Source organism: Prionailurus viverrinus, chromosome A3, assembly GCF_022837055.1.
Source record: "Prionailurus viverrinus isolate Anna chromosome A3, UM_Priviv_1.0, whole genome shotgun sequence".
Taxonomy (NCBI): Eukaryota; Metazoa; Chordata; class Mammalia; order Carnivora; family Felidae; genus Prionailurus; species Prionailurus viverrinus.
Genome location: NC_062563.1, coordinates 46,433,747 through 46,452,031, shown reverse-complemented (window position 1 = coordinate 46,452,031; position 18,285 = coordinate 46,433,747). Strand labels below are relative to the sequence as shown.

General features: G+C 41.2%; 1 protein-coding gene across 1 annotated transcript in view; it reads right to left on the bottom strand.

Moving 5' to 3' along the window:
* Positions 1–4,478, bottom strand: part of XRN2 (5'-3' exoribonuclease 2) — a 79,044-nt gene extending 74,566 nt beyond the window's left edge. Inside the window, exon 1 of the mRNA XM_047854269.1 lies at positions 4,301–4,478. Within this exon, the coding sequence (XP_047710225.1) occupies positions 4,301–4,375 (75 nt within the window). The 5' untranslated portion in view covers positions 4,376–4,478. The remainder of the gene's footprint in view (positions 1–4,300) is intronic.
* Between the last annotated feature and the right edge of the window lie 13,807 nt (positions 4,479–18,285).

The following is an 18,285-nucleotide window of genomic DNA, read 5'->3' as shown; positions in this document are numbered from 1 at the left end:
GGTACAGAGTTTCTGTTTGGGATGATGCAAAAGTTCTAGAAATTAATAATGGCAATACTTTCATAATATTGTGAATATACTTAATGCCACTGAATTCTACACTTAAAAATGGTTAAAATGGCAAGTTTTATGTTATGTGTATTTTGCCACAATAAAAAAGGGGCAGATATCATCAAATAGCATTAAAAAACACAACCCAACTGTACGTTGCCTATAAACACAAACACTTTAAATATAAAGACACAAAGAGACTAAAAAAGAGTGGAAATAGACCATGCTACCCTAGTCTGAAGATCTGGCTATCTTAATATTGAACAAAGATTTCAGACCAAAGAATATTACCAGGGATAAAAAAGATAATTTTATGATGATAAAGGAGCATATTCATTGAATACATAACAATGTTAAGCATTTATGCACCTTATAAAAAAGCTACAAAATGCAAGGAGCAAAAACCAACAGAACTGAAACAACAGACAAATCCAAATAATTATATATACCAGGAGATTTCCATGCTCCTATCAAGTAATTGAAAGGACAAAATCAGTAAATGTTATTCAAGTCTTCCATGTCCCATCAACCAGCATGATAACATTTATAGAACACTCCATTCAACAATAGCAGAATCTGTATCTCTTTTAAGGCAAAATGACATTTGCCAAGACCATACTCTGGGCCATAAAACAAAGCAAATAAACTTTAAAAGGACTAAAATTATGCAAAGTATGTTCTCTGACAGTGAACTAAATTAGAAATCAAGAACAGAAAAAAATGTCTGGAAACCCCCAATATTTGAAAACTAAGTAACACTGTTATAAATAACCAATGGGCCAAAGAAGCCGAAGAGTCTATTAGAATGTTACTGAATGAAAATGAAAAACACAATATCTCAATATTTGTGGTATGTAAGGTAGCAGGCACTCCATACCTGCATGAGAAGAAACAATGTATCAATGCAATGATATACAATTGCAGAAAAGGAAAACTTAGAGACACCAGGGTTGATTAAAGATTCACAAGGCAGGGGCGCCTGGGTGGCGCAGTCGGTTAAGCGTCCGACTTCAGCCAGGTCACGATCTCGCGGTCCGGGAGTTCGAGCCCCGCGTCGGGCTCTGGGCTGATGGCTCAGAGCCTGGAGCCTGTTTCCGATTCTGTGTCTCCCTGTCTCTCTGCCCCTCCCCCGTTCATGCTCTCTCTCTGTCCCAAAAATAAATTACCGTTGAAAAAAAAAAAAAAAGATTCACAAGGCAGGGGCACCTGGGTGGCTCAGGCTGTTAAGCATCTTACTTTAGCTCAGGTCATGATCTCCAGGTCCGTGAGTTTGAGCCCTGCGTCAGGCTCTGTGCTGACAGTTCAGAGCCTGGAGCCTGCTTCAGATTCTGTGCCTTCCTCTCTCTTGGCCTCTTCCCCACTCGTGCTGTCTCTCTCACTCTCAAAAATGAATAAATGTTTTAAACAGGGAGGGGTTTTAAGGAGAAAAAACAAAGGGGCAGATGGAATGTCTTAAAGTTATGTTTACTTATGGTGATGGTTTCATAGACGTACACATTTGTCAATCTATTAAACTGTATACTTTAAATATGCACAGTTTGCCGTAGGTCAATTACACCTCAATAAAGCTGCAAAAGGGAGAGGGGAAGTGGAGAACAGAGAGAAAAGAAAAATCAATCGGAGGACCAGTATCCAGAATTCAGAGGGCTGAGGAAAAGGCCAAGAAAAAAAAAAATCAAAGAGCATTCTCTAGAACTGAAGAACACAAGTGTCCAGACTCAAAGTCAACCAAGTACTGCTCAAAATGAATTTAATTTAAAAAAAAAACCTGTACATAATCATGGAAGCTTACACTACCAAAGATAAAGATTTTTTAAAAATCCAGAAAGAAAAATAGATCAACTACAAAAGAATAAAAGCAGAACAGAAATAAAGAATGTGGTCTAGGGGCGCCTGGGTGGCGCAGTCGGTTAAGCGTCCGACTTCAGCCAGGTCACGATCTCGCGGTCCGGGAGTTCGAGCCCCGCGTCAGGCTCTGGGCTGACGGCTCGGAGCCTGGAGCCTGTTTCCAATTCTGTGTCTCCCTCTCTCTCTGCCCCTCCCCCGTTCATGCTCTGTCTCTCTCTGTCCCCCAAAAAATAAATAAACTTTGAAAAAAAAATTAAAAAAAAAAAAGAATGTGGTCTTTCCCAGTTGACACTGGCTTTAAACACCCATTAGCCAAGTGACCTTGAGTGCTCTGTGCTTCAGTTTTCTCACCGGTAGTAATAATAATAAGCAGTAGCAGTCATATGGTTATTATGAAGATTTAATAAACTTCTCTGTATAGTGCCTTGAACAGCACTTAGTACATGTAAAACACTATATAAGTATTGGTTAAATAAATAAATCACATTAACATTGAATTTCTCGTCAACAACAATGAATGACAGAAGTCAAAAGAACAATGCTTTCAAGGTTTTGAGGGAAACAAATTTTCAAACTCAAACTATGCTTAGCTAATGATGTGTACAAGGATAGAATGGACTCAGAAAACTCACATCTCATAACATTTCTTAAGAATTCAACTAAAAATAAAAACCAAGGAAGGATTTAAGCCAACAAAAATGATGATCAGGAAACTACCTCCAACAGAAGAAAGGAATTTTTAAAAACCTCAAGAAGCAGTTTTCCAGCAAGCCTAAATAAATAACCAGGTGTGACAGCACAGAAATAAAAGACCTCAAAAAGCAGTCTCCAAGAAGAAAGAGGACTTGATAGAATACCTGAGACAACCGGCAGTTTGGATGAGGAACCATATAAACAGGAAAAGAGAAAAGCAACACTAAGACAAAAGTAGCACATAACCTAAATCAGCATCGTGACAATAATCGACAATACTTTTTGATTTTTTCAGCTTTTAAAAGAAACCAGTATAAGCCAATGCCCTGACAATTTAATTTTGGATGCCAATAAGGGGAAAATGTAGCTGACAGGCTTGGGGTAAAGAATAAGGGCAGCAGGGGTAGAAAAGCTAATACTTAAGCTTAGATGATGAGAACTCAAGGTATACTTTATATAGGAGAGCCAATAAAAAAAAAAGGCATATTAAAGTTATCAAGTTTACCCACAGAAGAAACATGGTGACGTACTAATATTAGAAGGGGGGGGGGGGCAGGGGGGTTGCTGCATGAGCGCCTAAACCCTCATCTATCACAGCTGGAATTCCACAGCTAGATCCAAAACAAATAAATCAGGTATAAACATGATACTTGGAACGAAAACAGTTAAAAGTGGTTATCACTGAAGAGTAGAAACGAAGTAAGATCCAAGTGAGTAAAGCTTGATGAAAGTTTTAAAAACAAAGGAAATGAGCATTCAGTTTAACAGTTTCTCTGACAAAAACACAAGGAATATCATCAAAACAAAGCTTTCGATTCCTCCTTGGATAGAAAATCAGCAAAAATCAAGACCTCAACAGCTTTAGCAAAAGAAATGTTTTCAGTGATGGATGCGTACTTCCTTCAAAAACGAAGGGGTGAGAGGCATGATGATGTGTCCCTGAATCTTCCCAATCCAGAAATTCTAATTCAGAGTACAAAACCAAACTTGGACTGGAAACACGGAAACAGTAAACACAAAACTAAAAAATGAGCACAAGTCTACATGTATATTAACAAAGTAACAACAAAAAGTGTATTGTTGGAGTGCATTCAGGAATTCCGAAAATTTTTACAAGCATACTGCCTAGAGAAGGGGGCACTTATCAGACTTCTATCTTGTCCTAGACGTTTCTAAGGTGCTGCTTTCGACGTAGGGTTGAACAGCAACAAATAGCCTCTCACACTAGGAGAAAACCTTTCTGTCACAAACAGTAAACAACAAAAGTCCGCCGCCAGGGATTACTTTACAAGGCTGTTAAAGGCCGGGATCAGCATCCGTGCAACCCTAACCAGCTAATTCAACGGACCCGCCAGAAGTGGCCTAAAAGACTTTGAGTCTCTCCAGAAACGACAACGCGCGGTGCCGGAGGAAACAAAGCCATGGGCGGGGCCTTCCGGTCCGGGGGGAGAAAGCGGGCGAGGGAGTAACAGCCCTCCAGCGAGTTCGTATCCCTCTCGGCCCTCGCCCCGCCCCTCCCGCTGGCCCGGGTCCAGACTCTGGGTGCCGGCGCCCAACCGCGTGTCGGGCCACCGCAGTCCGCAGGGCTGAAAGAGCCGCGCGGGACCGAGCACCGTGCCCCAGGGGCAGGCGGCGGGCGCCAAGGGCCGCGGCCTAGACGTGCCGGAGCGCCAGGCTTTAGCGGGGTGGCCGTCAGGAGCCTCCTCACCTTTTCTTCCACGCAGTTGACAATGATGGACGGGTACTTGCGGCTGAGCCAGCGAAAGAAAGCCGGGACTCCCATAGCAGCTGCCCAGCTCGGAGGCGGCCGCCCGACCCGCGGACGAACGTAACCAGAGACACAAGCAGCAGTGGCAACCGCGGGCACTAGCACTTCCTCCCACGTGCGCGCCGGCGACAGGAAGTGACGTCACTGCTGCGCCGTTTGGTGCGTATACTGGCCTGTTGTTGGGGGTGGGGTTCGGCCGCCGGCCGGAAGGTGAAGGAGGTGGCCCTGCCGGGTTCCAAGCCCTAGCGGTCGGTGGGGCCAGGCCCAGAGCTGTGACGCGTCTGAGTCGTGGGAGGGGCCCAGGTGGTGACTTCACCGCGGCTCCCGCTGAGCTATCCCCGGCTCCCGGGATAGCTGAGTCCTGGGGCTCCGCAGATCCCAGGGGAGCTCTTTGCGGGTTTGATCACCTCTTTCAAACCTATCTCAAGTCACAGTAGAACTACAGCATGTAAACCCACTCGTTATTTCTGCTTCCTGGTTTTTCTCGGTTTTGTGATACTGTACATACCTGGACTATTAAAAGGAGTACTTTTAAATATTTTGCCGTCATGATGGCTGGTTTGCATAAGTTCACTCTAAATACTTAAAAAATGGAATCTAACCGGAGTTCAGCATTTAATTCAACTTTCCAGGTACATTTATGAGTGCAATTGCTGATATCTAGTGGGGTTTGTTTTTGTTTTTGTTTTTGTTGAGCGTTTACGTTGTGTTAAAGCATTGGCTAAGGGATTATCTCATCTAATCGTAACTCGAGCCTTAAGGTACTATTATCATCTTTATGTAACATGAGAAAGTCAATTTGTAGGGGGATTTAGTCACCTGTTTATTCACACAGTTTTTGTTTCAGTCCAACTAAAGATCATGTAATCCTCTATCCTTGCTCTAATAGGATACTTTTATCCTTTGTTTTGTGGTGGCTTCAAATACATTTTTCCAGCATATAAAAAGAGAGGTCTGGAAGAGGAGGTATTTATGTCCATTTGCTCAAGCTTGGAAGTCTCTCTCCCTGGAATCCCCTCTTGGCTCCACAAATCACACTCAATCCTAAAGGCTCACCTCAAGAGGCCACTGAAAGTATTTCTCCTTGCTACCTGGCATGCAATATTCATTGCCCCCTCCTCCTCTGTGATCTGATGCCACTTTGTTTAAACCGTTGGTGTGGACATTAGAGAAATTGTTATCCCATGTTTTACTTAAGAACAGCTGGAACTATTCCAGAGTATTAATGTCTATGGTGAAATCTCTTATGTCTCCTGGAAATAGCTCCTCCTCCTCAAGTATTTGGTTTCCTAGGGAGGTGCTATGTTCTTAGAACTCACACATCATATGGGGGTATGGACAGCTAGGCAAGTTGGGCCATTGGGAGTCATTGCTGAGCATTTTTGTACTTCGAACCATAAGGAAGGTAAGGCACCCCTCCCATATGGTTGAAAGCTGAAAGATAAGAATGGGATTTATTGCCAGTCTGCAACCAAAGAAGCAGATTTAAGTCCCTGTTTCCGGTGGCTTTTGAATACAGCTAAATCCGTCTTCCTGCAGTTCGGTTGCTAAACCTCTCCTTTAATTCCATGAACCAATAAATTCTTTTCCCTAAACTGGTTTGGGCTAAGTTCCTATCCCTTGCCAAGGAAATAGTACAAACAACCCAGTAACAACATTTGAGGAGTACACAACTAATTCACTGGGTGCTAAAATTGCTTTGCGTAAATTAGGTACAAAAATTGAAATTTTGGGCAGAAAAGGGGAGAGTGAAAGGTAGAGAAGAGAGGGAACCTGAAAGTGGCAGGAAGATATAGGCTGTGTTGTGAGATACCTTTCTCAGCCTAGTGTTTCCAGTAAAATCTACTAAACTCAGGATGGGTGTCAGTTTTGTTTTGTTTTTGTTTTGTTTTTTTTTGAAATCAAAAAAGAGGATGAGTCTCATGTTGGGGTCACTGTTGTCTAAACCCACAGAGCTATGCAACATAGCAGATTTCGAGAAGCAGAAGAGGTGAGGAGAATTTATAAGTATTGGAAATTAGAAGGAATATTTAACCAGGTTGTAAACTTCTAAAGGCTGGGAACTATTAGGTTTTGAAACATTAGGTTTTTTGCCTAAGCCTGAAGGGGGCAGAGAAAGGCCCCCAGCTGACATCTGGATTACATTAATATGAAGATAATATGAAATATATAGAAACCAGTATTTTTAAACATTCATAAATTTATTTTAAAGCCCTATTAACATTGTAATTATAGAAAAGAGTCTTTGTGGAGCGCCTGGGTGGGTCAGGTAGTTAAGTGTCTGACTTCAGGTCATGATCTTGTGGTTCACGGTTGCAAGGCCCACGTCAGGCTCTGTGCTGATGGTTCAGAGCCTGGATCCTGCTTCAGATTCTGTGTCTCCCTCTTTCTCTGCACCTCCCCCACTTGAACTCTGTCTCTCTCTCTCTCCCTCTCGAAAAAATAAATAAACATTAAAAATTTAAAAAAAAAAGAATCTTTGAGAAACTGTTGCCTGTGATTGCTCTGTGGATTACCAAGTGCTTCCTTTCCCTCATTGTCTTTATAAAATTCATTTTGAATAATGTGATGTGTTTGAAATAATAGTTGTGATGGTTAATTTTATGTGTCAGTTTGACTGGGCCAAGAATGCCCAGATACTTGGTCAAATTTTATTCTAGGCTTTTTGTGTGTGTGTGTGTGTGTGTGTGTGTGTGTGTGTGTGTGTGTGTGAGGGTGTTTGCATAGGAAATTAACATTTTAATTGGTAAAGCAGCTTGTCCTCCATAATGTGAGTAGGGCTCACTCAGTCAGCTGAAGGCCTGAATAGAACAAAAAGACCAGCTTCCCAGAGCAAGAGGGATGTCTTCACTAGACTGCCTTCAGACTTCACCTGCACCCTCCCCTTTGCTGGGTCTCCATGCTGCCAGCCTTTGGACTGGAACTGCACCATTCGTTCTCCTGGGTTATCCAGCTCATACTGCAGATTTGGACTTGACAGTCTCCCTAACTGCATGAGCCAATTCCTTAAATATATATCAAATAAATAAATAAATAATCATTCTGTTTTTCTGGAGAACCTTGACTAATATAGACTTTGGTACCAGTCTGGTTTTAGAGGACTAGAATCTTCAAGATTAATTTTCTGAATTGGTTTTGGGGCTTCTGGAATTGACTGTCCAATCTGATTAGAATTAAGCACACTAATGACTGTCTCCATTAGTAAAGAGAGCACTGAGAGTCCACAGTGTGACCTGGCAATAGAGAGATGCAAAATATCACCATTGGATACCCTCATCAACCTAATCAACTTTAAAAAGAACAAAACATTTTTGTCAACCAACAAATATGTAATGAGATTGGCTGGTTGCTCCTGGCATCACGGAGCAAAGTGGAAGAAGAAAAAGATGAGATCAGGGATTCAATTTCCCAGCTCAAACATCATATAAATGACCTCACAGTGTCTATGTCTGCCCTGAAAGAGACATTTATCACCTATGGCACAGCTGTTATTGCTGAGAGCCAAAATCCGAACCTCATCATGGGAGTGGCTGACTTATAACACAGATGGCAGTCCCAGCCTCCCAGGTGTCTACTGTTAAGATAAAGGCACTGACTGGAAAGGAATGAGGTCCTGAAAACTTGAATGCCGACATGTGAGAAAATTGATGGGAGTTGGGAGCCTATGACCATTCATTCTGATTCGTCTTTGCCCATAGAAGCAGCCTCTCTATTCCCACCTGTGGAGATTAACTCTGCATTGCTTGGGGAAACTATAATGGCCTCCCCTCTTTCAAGGCTGTTGCCTTGAAAGATGATACTGATTCTCCTCAGGACCCACTCCCACCACCCCTCTTTGCTTCTAGGCAATGTCTTAGTCTCTTTGGACTACTGTAACAAAATACCATACACTGAGTGGTTTATAAACACCAGAAATGTATTTCTTACAGCTCTAGAGGCTGGGAAGTCCAAGATCAAGGAGGTAGCAGGTTCAGTGTCTGGTGAGGACCTGCTTTCTTATTGACAGTCCTCTTCTCAGTGTAATGTCGCATAACAGAAGAGGCAAGGGATCTCTTTAGAATGCACAAGCATTCATTCTATCTATAGCAACCTGTAATTAGACACAAGTCCCAGCAGGCCACTAAAAGTGAGGTGCAAAGTGTGACCCATGAGGTGCACTACATTCTAAAAGAACTACTTAGATTTTCCAATTTATACAGGCAGAAATCCAGAGAGTATGTGTGGGAATGGATACAAAGTGTGTGAAATAATGTTAGAAGAAACCTAAAGTTGGGTCAGGGCAAATTTATTGATGTGGGCACACTAAGCAGGGATTCTGCATTGAAAGTAGCTCTGGGGGTTAGAAAGGGGTCTGACAATTTGGTTGGCTGAAAAATGGACAAAAATATGGCACACTGTGAGCAAGTTAAAAATGCTGGACCTGCCTTGGTTTAATATAAAAGAAGAGAAAACTCAAGCCTGGTTTACAAATGGTTCTGCATAATATTCAGGCACCACTGCAATACTATAGCCCCTTTCTGGGACATCCTGAAGGACAGTGGTAGAGGGAAATCTTCCCAGTGGGAAACACTTTGAGCAGTACACCCTTGTTCATTTTTCTTGTTAGGAGAAATGGCAGATATGCAATTATATACTGATTAATGGACTGTGGCCAATGGTTTTGCTGGGATCAAGGACTTGGGAGGAACAGAAGTGGAAGATTGGTGACAAGGAAGTCTGGGGAAGAGGTATGTGAATAGATCTCTGTGGAATGGTAAATCTGTGTGTCGTGTCAATGCACACGAAAGGGTGACCTCAGCAGAGGAGGATTTTAATAATCAGTTGGATAAAATGCCCCATTCTGTGGATAACAGCCTCTTTCAGAGCCACCCCTGTCATTGCCCAATGGGCTCATGAACAAAGTGACAGCAGAGGCAGAGATGAAAGTTATGCATGGACTCAGCAACATGGACTTCCACTCTCCAAAGCTGACCTGGCTACAGCGATGCTGAGTGCCCAATTTGCCAGCAACACAGACCAGCACTGAGTTCCCAGTATGTCACCATTCCCAGGAGGCATCACCCACTACCTGGTGGGAGGTTGATTATATTGGACCACTTCCATCATGGAAGGGGAAGCATTTTGTTCCTAATGGAACAGACGTGCACTGGATATTAATTTGCCTTCCCTTCACACAATTCACCTACCAAAACTACCATCCGTGAACTTACAGAATGTCTTGTCTATCATTATGGTATTTCAAACAGCATTGCTTCTGATCAAGGAACTCACTTCATATCAGTGAAGTGTAGCAATGGTCTATGCCCAAGAAATTCACTGGCCTTTCCATGTTCTCTACCATCCTGAAGCAGCTGGCTTGCTAGAACAGTGGAATGACTTTTTAAAAAATGTTTATTTATTTTTGAGAGGGAACGAGAGAAAGAGTGCAAGTGGGGAAGGGACAGAGAAAGAGGGGGACAGAGGATTTGAACCAGGCTCTCTACCAAACAGCAGAGAGCCTGATGCAGGACTCGAACTCTTGAACCATGAGATCATGACCTAGCTGAAGGTGGACGCTTAATTGACTGAGCCACCCAGGTGCCCCTGGAATGTCTTTTTAACTACTCTGTTACAGTATCAGGGGGGCAATATCTTACAGAACTGGAACAAGTTTCTCCAAAGAGGCTGTATATGCTCTCAATCAGCATTCAGTATATGATGCTGTTTCTCCCATAGCCAAGACTCACTAGTCTAGGAATAGAGGTGTGGAGATAAGATTGGCACTACTCACTATTACCCATAGTGACCCAGTAGCAAAATTTTTGCTTCCTATATTTGTGACCTTACACTCTGCTGACCTAGAGGTCTTAGTTCCAAAGCAGCAATGCTTCCAACAGGAGACACAGCAATGATTCTGTTGACCGAGAAGTTAAGACTGCCACCAGGCCATTTTAAACTCAGGCAAAAAAGGAAGTAACTGTGATGGACTGGAACTACCAGGGGAAATGGGGCTGCTACTCCATGGTGGAGGTAGGAAAGGGTGTGCCTGGAATGCAGGAGACCCCCGTGTTATGTCTTCGTGAGATTAACATTCAAATAGGTGGACTTTGAGTAAAGCAGATTACTCTCCAGAGTGTGAGTTAAAGTCTTCATAGAACAAAGACAGACTTCCTCTGCACAAGAAAGAATTCTGCCAGCAGACTGCCTTCAGACATGAACTGCAACTCTTCCCTCAGAATCCAGCCTGTCAGCCCCACTCCCCATCAGATTTTGGACTTGCCAAGCTCTCTCAATCTCTCTATGTCTGTGTGTGTGTGTGTGTGTGTGTGTGTGTGTGTGTCTGTCTCTCTCTCTCTCTCTCTCTCACACACACACACACACACACACACACACACACACACACACACAACTTTTGATTCTGATTATGTTTCTCTGGAGAACCCTGACTAATATATTGGTCAAGATACCTAACCTTTCTGCACCTTAGTTTTCCCAACTATAAAATGAGGATTATATACTTCATGGGGTTTCTGTGAAGATTCAATGATACGACACTCGGAGCATGGCCCAAAACATGCCAAGCACCCAGCAAATGTTAGCCATTGAATGGTTATCTGTTGGGTTTTTGCATTGAGGAAGCCTCACAATTTTGTTAGTGTGATCCACCTAAAAGATCTTGGACAATTTAATCACCTAATGGAGCTTCATTTTTCCATCCCCCACCCAGCATTAACTTCCTGGCATTGAGGCTGTCTTCATTCTTTCTTGGTTGTATTTCCTACACATTCTCACCTCATTGAGTGTATGCTGCTAGTCTTCCCACCACCTTCCTGCCAATTCAGATTACACTTTTTCTCTCTCCTCTTCTCCATGAATGTCTTCCAGAATGTGAGTGCAAACTGGCTCCTCCCCACTGTCATCTTCCATAGCATTCCCTGACTTCTACATGGCATCTCATCTTCCATTTCATTATTCCTATGAACATTCTGTTTAATCTATCAGGGTAAGCTGGGTTTTGCTATGGTAATAAATAATGCCTGAAATCTCATTAACTTACTGTAAATGGGGTTGGGCTACTCCCCAGGGATATCCTCCTTAAGGTGACTCAGGGCTTCAGCTGCTTTCTTCCTGTAATTCTGCCAACTCAACACATGACCAGACCATTGTTACCAAAAGGAAAGACTGAGCAGGAGGGATGTCCTGGGTGGTTTTTTTTCTTAAAATTTTTTTTTAATGTTTTTATTTTTGAGAGAGAGAGAGAGAGAGAGAGAGAGAGAGAGAGAGAGAGAAAGTGAGTAGGGGAGGGGTAGAGAGAGAGGGAAACACAGAATCTGAAGCAGCCTCCAGGCTCTGAGCTGTCAGCAAGAGCCCAACGTGGGGCTCTAGCCCCTGTACCATGAGATCATGACCTGAGCTAAAGTTGGATGCTCAACTCGGGTGCTCCAGTCCTGGGTGTTTTTAAAGTCCAGGCTTGGTTGTGGCTTATTCATTTCCACTTTGGTCCATTTGACCAAAACCCAGTCACATAGTCCCAACCCAACTGCAGAGGAGAAAAGGAAATATAGTCTTGCATGCCCAAGGATAGGAAAAGGAAAGAGGATTGGTGAACACATGGCTTTGTCTCTGCCACACTCCTCAGCAAAGTTGCAAATCAAATTGGTAAATATATATTTATGGTCCACAGTCTTTGCTATGTATGTTGGGTACCATAAGCAAAATAAATTATTTCTCCCAAAGAGCCTACCATCAGTAGCAAGGATAAGTGACAGCCACAAAATATAAAATAATAAAATAAGTCACAGTTTAGCCAACAATAAATAAGTCTGATATCATGGTGTATGACTGCAAGTCCAAATGAGCTGCATAGATAATAATTGCTACAGACATTGAGAAAAGACAGAGATCTAGTCATCTAACAGGGTCGTCAGATGATAGGGAGAAAGAATACACTGAGTCTTGCAAAAACAGTAAGATTTGATTGAAAATAAAGAGGTGTGGAAGGAGATACTGTAAGTTCCCTGGAATCCAGCAGATTCTCAATAAATACATTTATTGAATTGAATTCTTAGAGCAATAGTTCTCAAAATGTGGTCCAGAGACCCCTAGGGTCCCAGAGACTTTTGAGGGGGACTTGAGGTCAAAACTATTTTTATAATATTCAAGTGTGATTTACCCTCTTCGCTTTCATTCTCCAAGAGTATAATGGGATTTTTCAGAGTCTATGGGATCTGATATCTTAACAAATTGAATATCAGAAGTAGATGTGACAGTAATCCAGTCTATGAATGAATGAATGAATGAATGAATCTATGAAGCCAGACATTGAAGGATTTCAAAAAATGTAAAACAATGTCATTCTTCTCACCAAATTTCTTCTGTTGGGGAAATATAGATACTTTCATAAGATATGTTAATGTGCATGAGTTTCCTGCTATTTTAAGTGAATTAATAAATTAGTATTTTAAAATTTTCTCAAGTTTAATTTGTAACATGGGAAATATTGATAGATATAATGCACAAAAGCCCCTTGGAGTGGTCATAATTTTTAAGAGTATAAAAGAGCCCTGAGACCAAAAACTTTGAAAATCTCTGTCTTAGAACATAAAATGTAAATGGAATCTACATGTTTCTGCTCTTAGAAACAATGCAAAGCTTATTTTTCAATTTTCCAAGATTTTTGTATATTCAGATGTTGTCTCAAGTGCTCCTTGCTACCTAAAACACTCTGCAATCATTATCACCAAGTACAAATAATAGCTACAAATGAACATGACATTGGCAAGCTGACACACAAACATGTTTGTTGATACACATCCTATCTCTGTTGAACTTCAGACTGGAGCTCAGAAATAAAGGTACAGGAGGGCAATACAGGGATGTAGATAACCAAAAGATGTATTTTTTAAAGTTTATTATTTATTTTGAGAGAGAGAGAGAGAGAGAGAGAACAAATGGGGTAGGGGCAGAGAGAGAGGGAGAGAGAATTCCAAGCAGGCTCCACATTGACAAAGCACAGAGACCAACATGGGGCTCGAACCCATGAACCGCAAAATCATGACCTGAGCTGAAATCAAGAGTCAGGCACTCAACCAACTGAGCCACCCAGGCACCCCTCCAAAAGATTTATTTTTAAGGCCGTAATATACACATTGCTAAATTTATTCAGAAAGATTATTTAACTCTAAACTTTCTCAATGTATACTCATGCCTTAAGTTAACCAAAGAGCTATAACAATAAGTAGTGTACTCCAAAGTATGTGAGAAATAGGATCTGTGGTCAAATAATTTTGGGAGCTTTGGGTTAAATTGAGCTGAGTAGACCGCAATTCTATGGCCCTCTTTGAGCCTTTTTGTATGCCCCATTTCTACATTTCTCTAACCATGAGAACCCCCCCGCCTTTTTTTGCAAGGCATTTTGCAGGTTTTGTATCCCTGGGAAACAGTATGAATAGATGCTATAAGTGTAAGTGTGTACAGGATGCTACTGATGTTTTAGCAAGCTTTGGCTGCCTGTACTCAGGTTGCCAAGAATAGGATTTGACCAAAACCGTGAGTCTAAATCCATACTTGTTATTACATGGATTTAGATGACAAATCCCATGCTCTAAAATGTAACCCCAAACAGTCAAAGCCTGCTAGAACATGATTCGCTTGTAAAGCAGGTACAAGATGTCCTAGATCCAGCACTATGAAAGGGTCCTACTACATTTTATTTCCTAATATGACATCTGAGAAAATTCTGGCAGATTTCTGTTTAAGGCCACAGGTTGTATTGTCTCCTAAAGCAAAAGACAGGGAGTTGACAGAAGGCACATATTTCAGAGTTGAACGGTAATAATTCCCTCTGGGTGTATAAATGGGGGAAGCTGGCTAGAAAAGACCTTGTTTAGAGGATAATAAAGTGTAAAGCACTCAGAAGTGTTGAAGGTAAGACCTCAACCCTACAAGCTGATAAGCAGGCCCAGACTTTTATTTATAGTGACATGAGTGACATTTATCTGCCTTTCACTAGAACATCTAATCCACTTGTCAAGGTGTGTCTTGAACAGAGACCTGGTTTCTGGCCATGGTTGGCAGGCTTCGCATACAAATGTGGCTACCCTGCTGAAATTCCCGATTGAAAAACACATCAATGGTATATGAAATTATGGAGTAAATATATCAACCCAGTTTCAATTTGCCTCAGAGACAACATTGTCTGAAAAGGGTCTTGGCTTTGTGATAGAAATTATAGTCTGTCCATGAAAGTAGAAGTAGAGATGAATTACTGAGGGGTTCACAAATCCCAGTGTCTCGCTCCTTAGTCCCAAAGTACAAGCATAACAGGGCCGCAGATGTCTCTTCCTTACCCTCAGTTGTTAACACAGTTCACTTTTAGGAACTGAAAATCAGAATGAACCGAGAACACCTACAAAAACTGCCCAGCTGCTATAGTTAAGGAACCATTAGAGATTCAGGATACAGTGCTCTCTTAAGGAGCTTTTTACAGATTATAAGGCATGACACATTTAAAGTTAGCAGTGATAAGCAATTTGAATAACAGTTAAAGAAAAAGAAGGCCATGGTTATTTACAGACAAATTAAACTTAGTAGAAGAGTACAGAGGAGAGAAAGAAGAAATGGTTGCTGTGGGTAGGGACTCCAGCTAGAATTTATGGAGGAAGTGAAATTGGAAGTGGGTCTTGATGGAAGAGTAATATAAACAAGATCTTCAGCAAAACTGATATGTTATTAATTAATTTCAGGCCATAAGGATCCTTACACACACACACACACACACACACACACACACACACACACTCGCATGCACACTCTCCTCCTCTATTTCCTGTTCATATGCTGCTTTGGTCACTTAACCCACACTGCCATTTATTGTTCTTCAATGTAGGGTCTTTATGTCATAAGACTTCACCTCATCTTCATACTAGATGACAAGTACCTTAGGAAAGTTTCTTCTGTCTCCTCTTTGCCATGTGTAGAACTGTGCCCAAACAGTTCTTTTGTTCTTCACTAATCAACTTTATTAAGATATCATTTACACACATTAAAATGAATCCATTTTACATGTACAGTTCAATGAATTTTGACAAATGTATGTACTCGGGTAACCACCACTACAACCAAGATATAGAACAATTCCATTGCCCCAAAAGTTCCCTGTGCTCCTGTGTTGTGGCAACTCCTTCCTCACCCCTGGTCTCAGGCAACCGTTGATCTGCTTTATATCCCTGTAGATTCGTTTTTTTCTAGAGTTTCCTATAAATGAAATCATACTATTTGTAGTCTTTTGTCTGCATTCTTTTACTCAGTATATGTGTTTTTAGAATTCATCCACGCTGTGTGAACCCATCGTGTTTTTACTGCTGTGTAGTATCTTGTTGTGAACATGGTACCATAGTTTGTTTACCCATTCACAAATTGATGGATACTTGATTTGTTTCCAGCTTCTTGAAATAAAGCTCCTATGGACATTCCTGTACAAGGTTTTTTTTGTTGTGAGGAAGTACATTTTTACTTCTTTGGAGTAAATACTTAGAGATAAGGGTTGCACTGGAGGTATCTGTTTAGCTTTGTAAGAAACTACCAAACTGTTTTCAAAGTAATTGTACCATTTTACCTAACTATGTTTGATGATTATAGGAATGACCTCCATGAGCATTTTTGTCACTGGAAACCTTGGAAGGCTCTCTGATTTCCATAGAATAGAATTCACACTCCTTAGGCTAGCATCCTTGGCCCTCTACAATCTCCCTTTATTTTATTTTGTTTTCAGACTTTGTCTTCCACTGCTCTGGTATATGCTCACTTCACTCTCTCATGCACCGCTGTACTACTTGCTTATCCAGAGATGAGCCATACCTAAGTCACAGTGCAAGTGGATTTGTACAAGTCCAGCTCCTCTGTTTACCTTGTTGTCCATGTGACCAATGTCACATGCTTGGCAGCCAAATGGACAGGGTTAGGGCTCAACAGGGTCAGGATTAGGCAACAACTTACATGTGTGACTCAATACAGCCCTAAGACAGATTTCATAAACATTATTTTTTTGAAGTTTTTATTTCATTTTATTATATATTTTTTAATTTACATCTAAGTTAGTTAGCATATAGTGCAACAATGATTCTAGGAGTAGTTTCCTTAATGCCCCTTACCCGTTTAGCCCATCCCCCCTCCCACAACCCCTCTAGTAATCCTCTGTTTGTTCTCCATATTTAAGAGTCTCTTATGTTTTATCCCCTTCCCTGTTTTTATATTATTTTTGCTTCCCTTCCTTTATGTTCATCTGTTTTGTATCTTAAAGTCCTCATATAATGAAATCATATGATATTTGTCTTTCTCTGACCAATTTCGGATAGCATAATACCCTATTGTTCCACTCCACCAAAAGTCTGCTAGAACTGATACATGAATTCAGCAGAGTCGCAGGATACAAAATCAACGTACAGAAATCAGGTGCATTCTTATACACTAATAATGAAGCAACAGAAAGACAAATAAAGAAACTGATCCCGTTCACAATTGCACCAAGAAGCATAAAATACCTAGGAATAAACCTAACCAAAGATGTAAAACATCTGTATGCTGAAAACTATAGAAATTGAAGAAGATATAAAGAAATGGGAAAACATTCCATGCTCATGGATTGGAAGAATAAATATTGTTAAAATGTCAATACTACCCAAAGCTATCTACACATTCAATGCAATCCCAATCAAAATTGCACCAGCATTCTTCTCGAAGCTAGAACAAGTAATCCTAAAATTCGTATGGAACCACAAAAGGCCCCAAATAGCCAAAGTAATTTTGAAGAAGAAGACCAAAGCAGGAGGTATCACAATCCCAGACTTTAGCCTCTACTACAAAGCTGTAATCATCAAGACAGCATGGTATTGGCACAAAAACAGACACATAAGACCAATGGAATAGAATAGAAACCCCAGAACTAGACGCACGAAAGTATGGCCAACTAATCTTTGACAAAGCAGGAAAGAATATCCAATGGAAAAAAGACAGTCTCTTTAACAAATGGTGCTGGGAGAACTGGACAGCAACATGCAGAAGGATGAAACTAGACCACTTTCTTAAACCATTCACAAAAACAAACTCAAAATGGATAAAGGACCTGAATGTGAGACAGGAAACCATCAAAACCCTAGAGGAGAAAGCAGGAACAAACTTCTCTGACCTCAACCGCAGCAATTTCTTACTTGACACATCCCCAAAGGCAAGGGAATTAAAAGCAAACATGAACTATTGGGACCTCATAAAGATATAAAGCTTCTGCACAGCAAAGGAAACAATCAACAAGACTAAAAGGCAACAACGCAATGGGAAAAGATATTTGCGAATGACATATTGGACAAAGGGCTAGTATCCAAAATCTATAAAGAGCTCACCAAACTCCACACCCGAAAAACAAATGATCCAGGGTAGAAATGGGCAGAAAACATGAATAGACACTTCTCTAAAGAAGACATCCAGATGGCCAACAGGCACATGAAAAGATGCTCAATGTCGCTCCTCATCAGGGAAATACAAATCAAAACCACACTCAGATATCACCTCATGCCAGTCAGAGTGGCTAAAATGAACAAATCAGGAGACTATAGATGCTGGAGAGGATGTGGAGAAACGGGAACCCTCTTGCACTGTTGGTGGGAATGCAAACTTGTGCAGCTGCTCTGGAAAACAGTGTGGAGGTTCCTCAAAAAATTAAAAATAGACCTACCCTATGACCCAGCAATAGCACTGCTAGGAATTTACCCAAGGGATACAGGAGTGCTGATGCATAGGGGCACTTGTACCCCAATGTTTATAGCAGCACTCTCAACAATAGCCAAATTATGGAAAGAGCCTAAATGTCCATCAACTGATGAAGGGGTAAAGAAATTGTGGTTTATATACACAATGGAATACTACATGGCAATGAGAAAGAATGAAATATG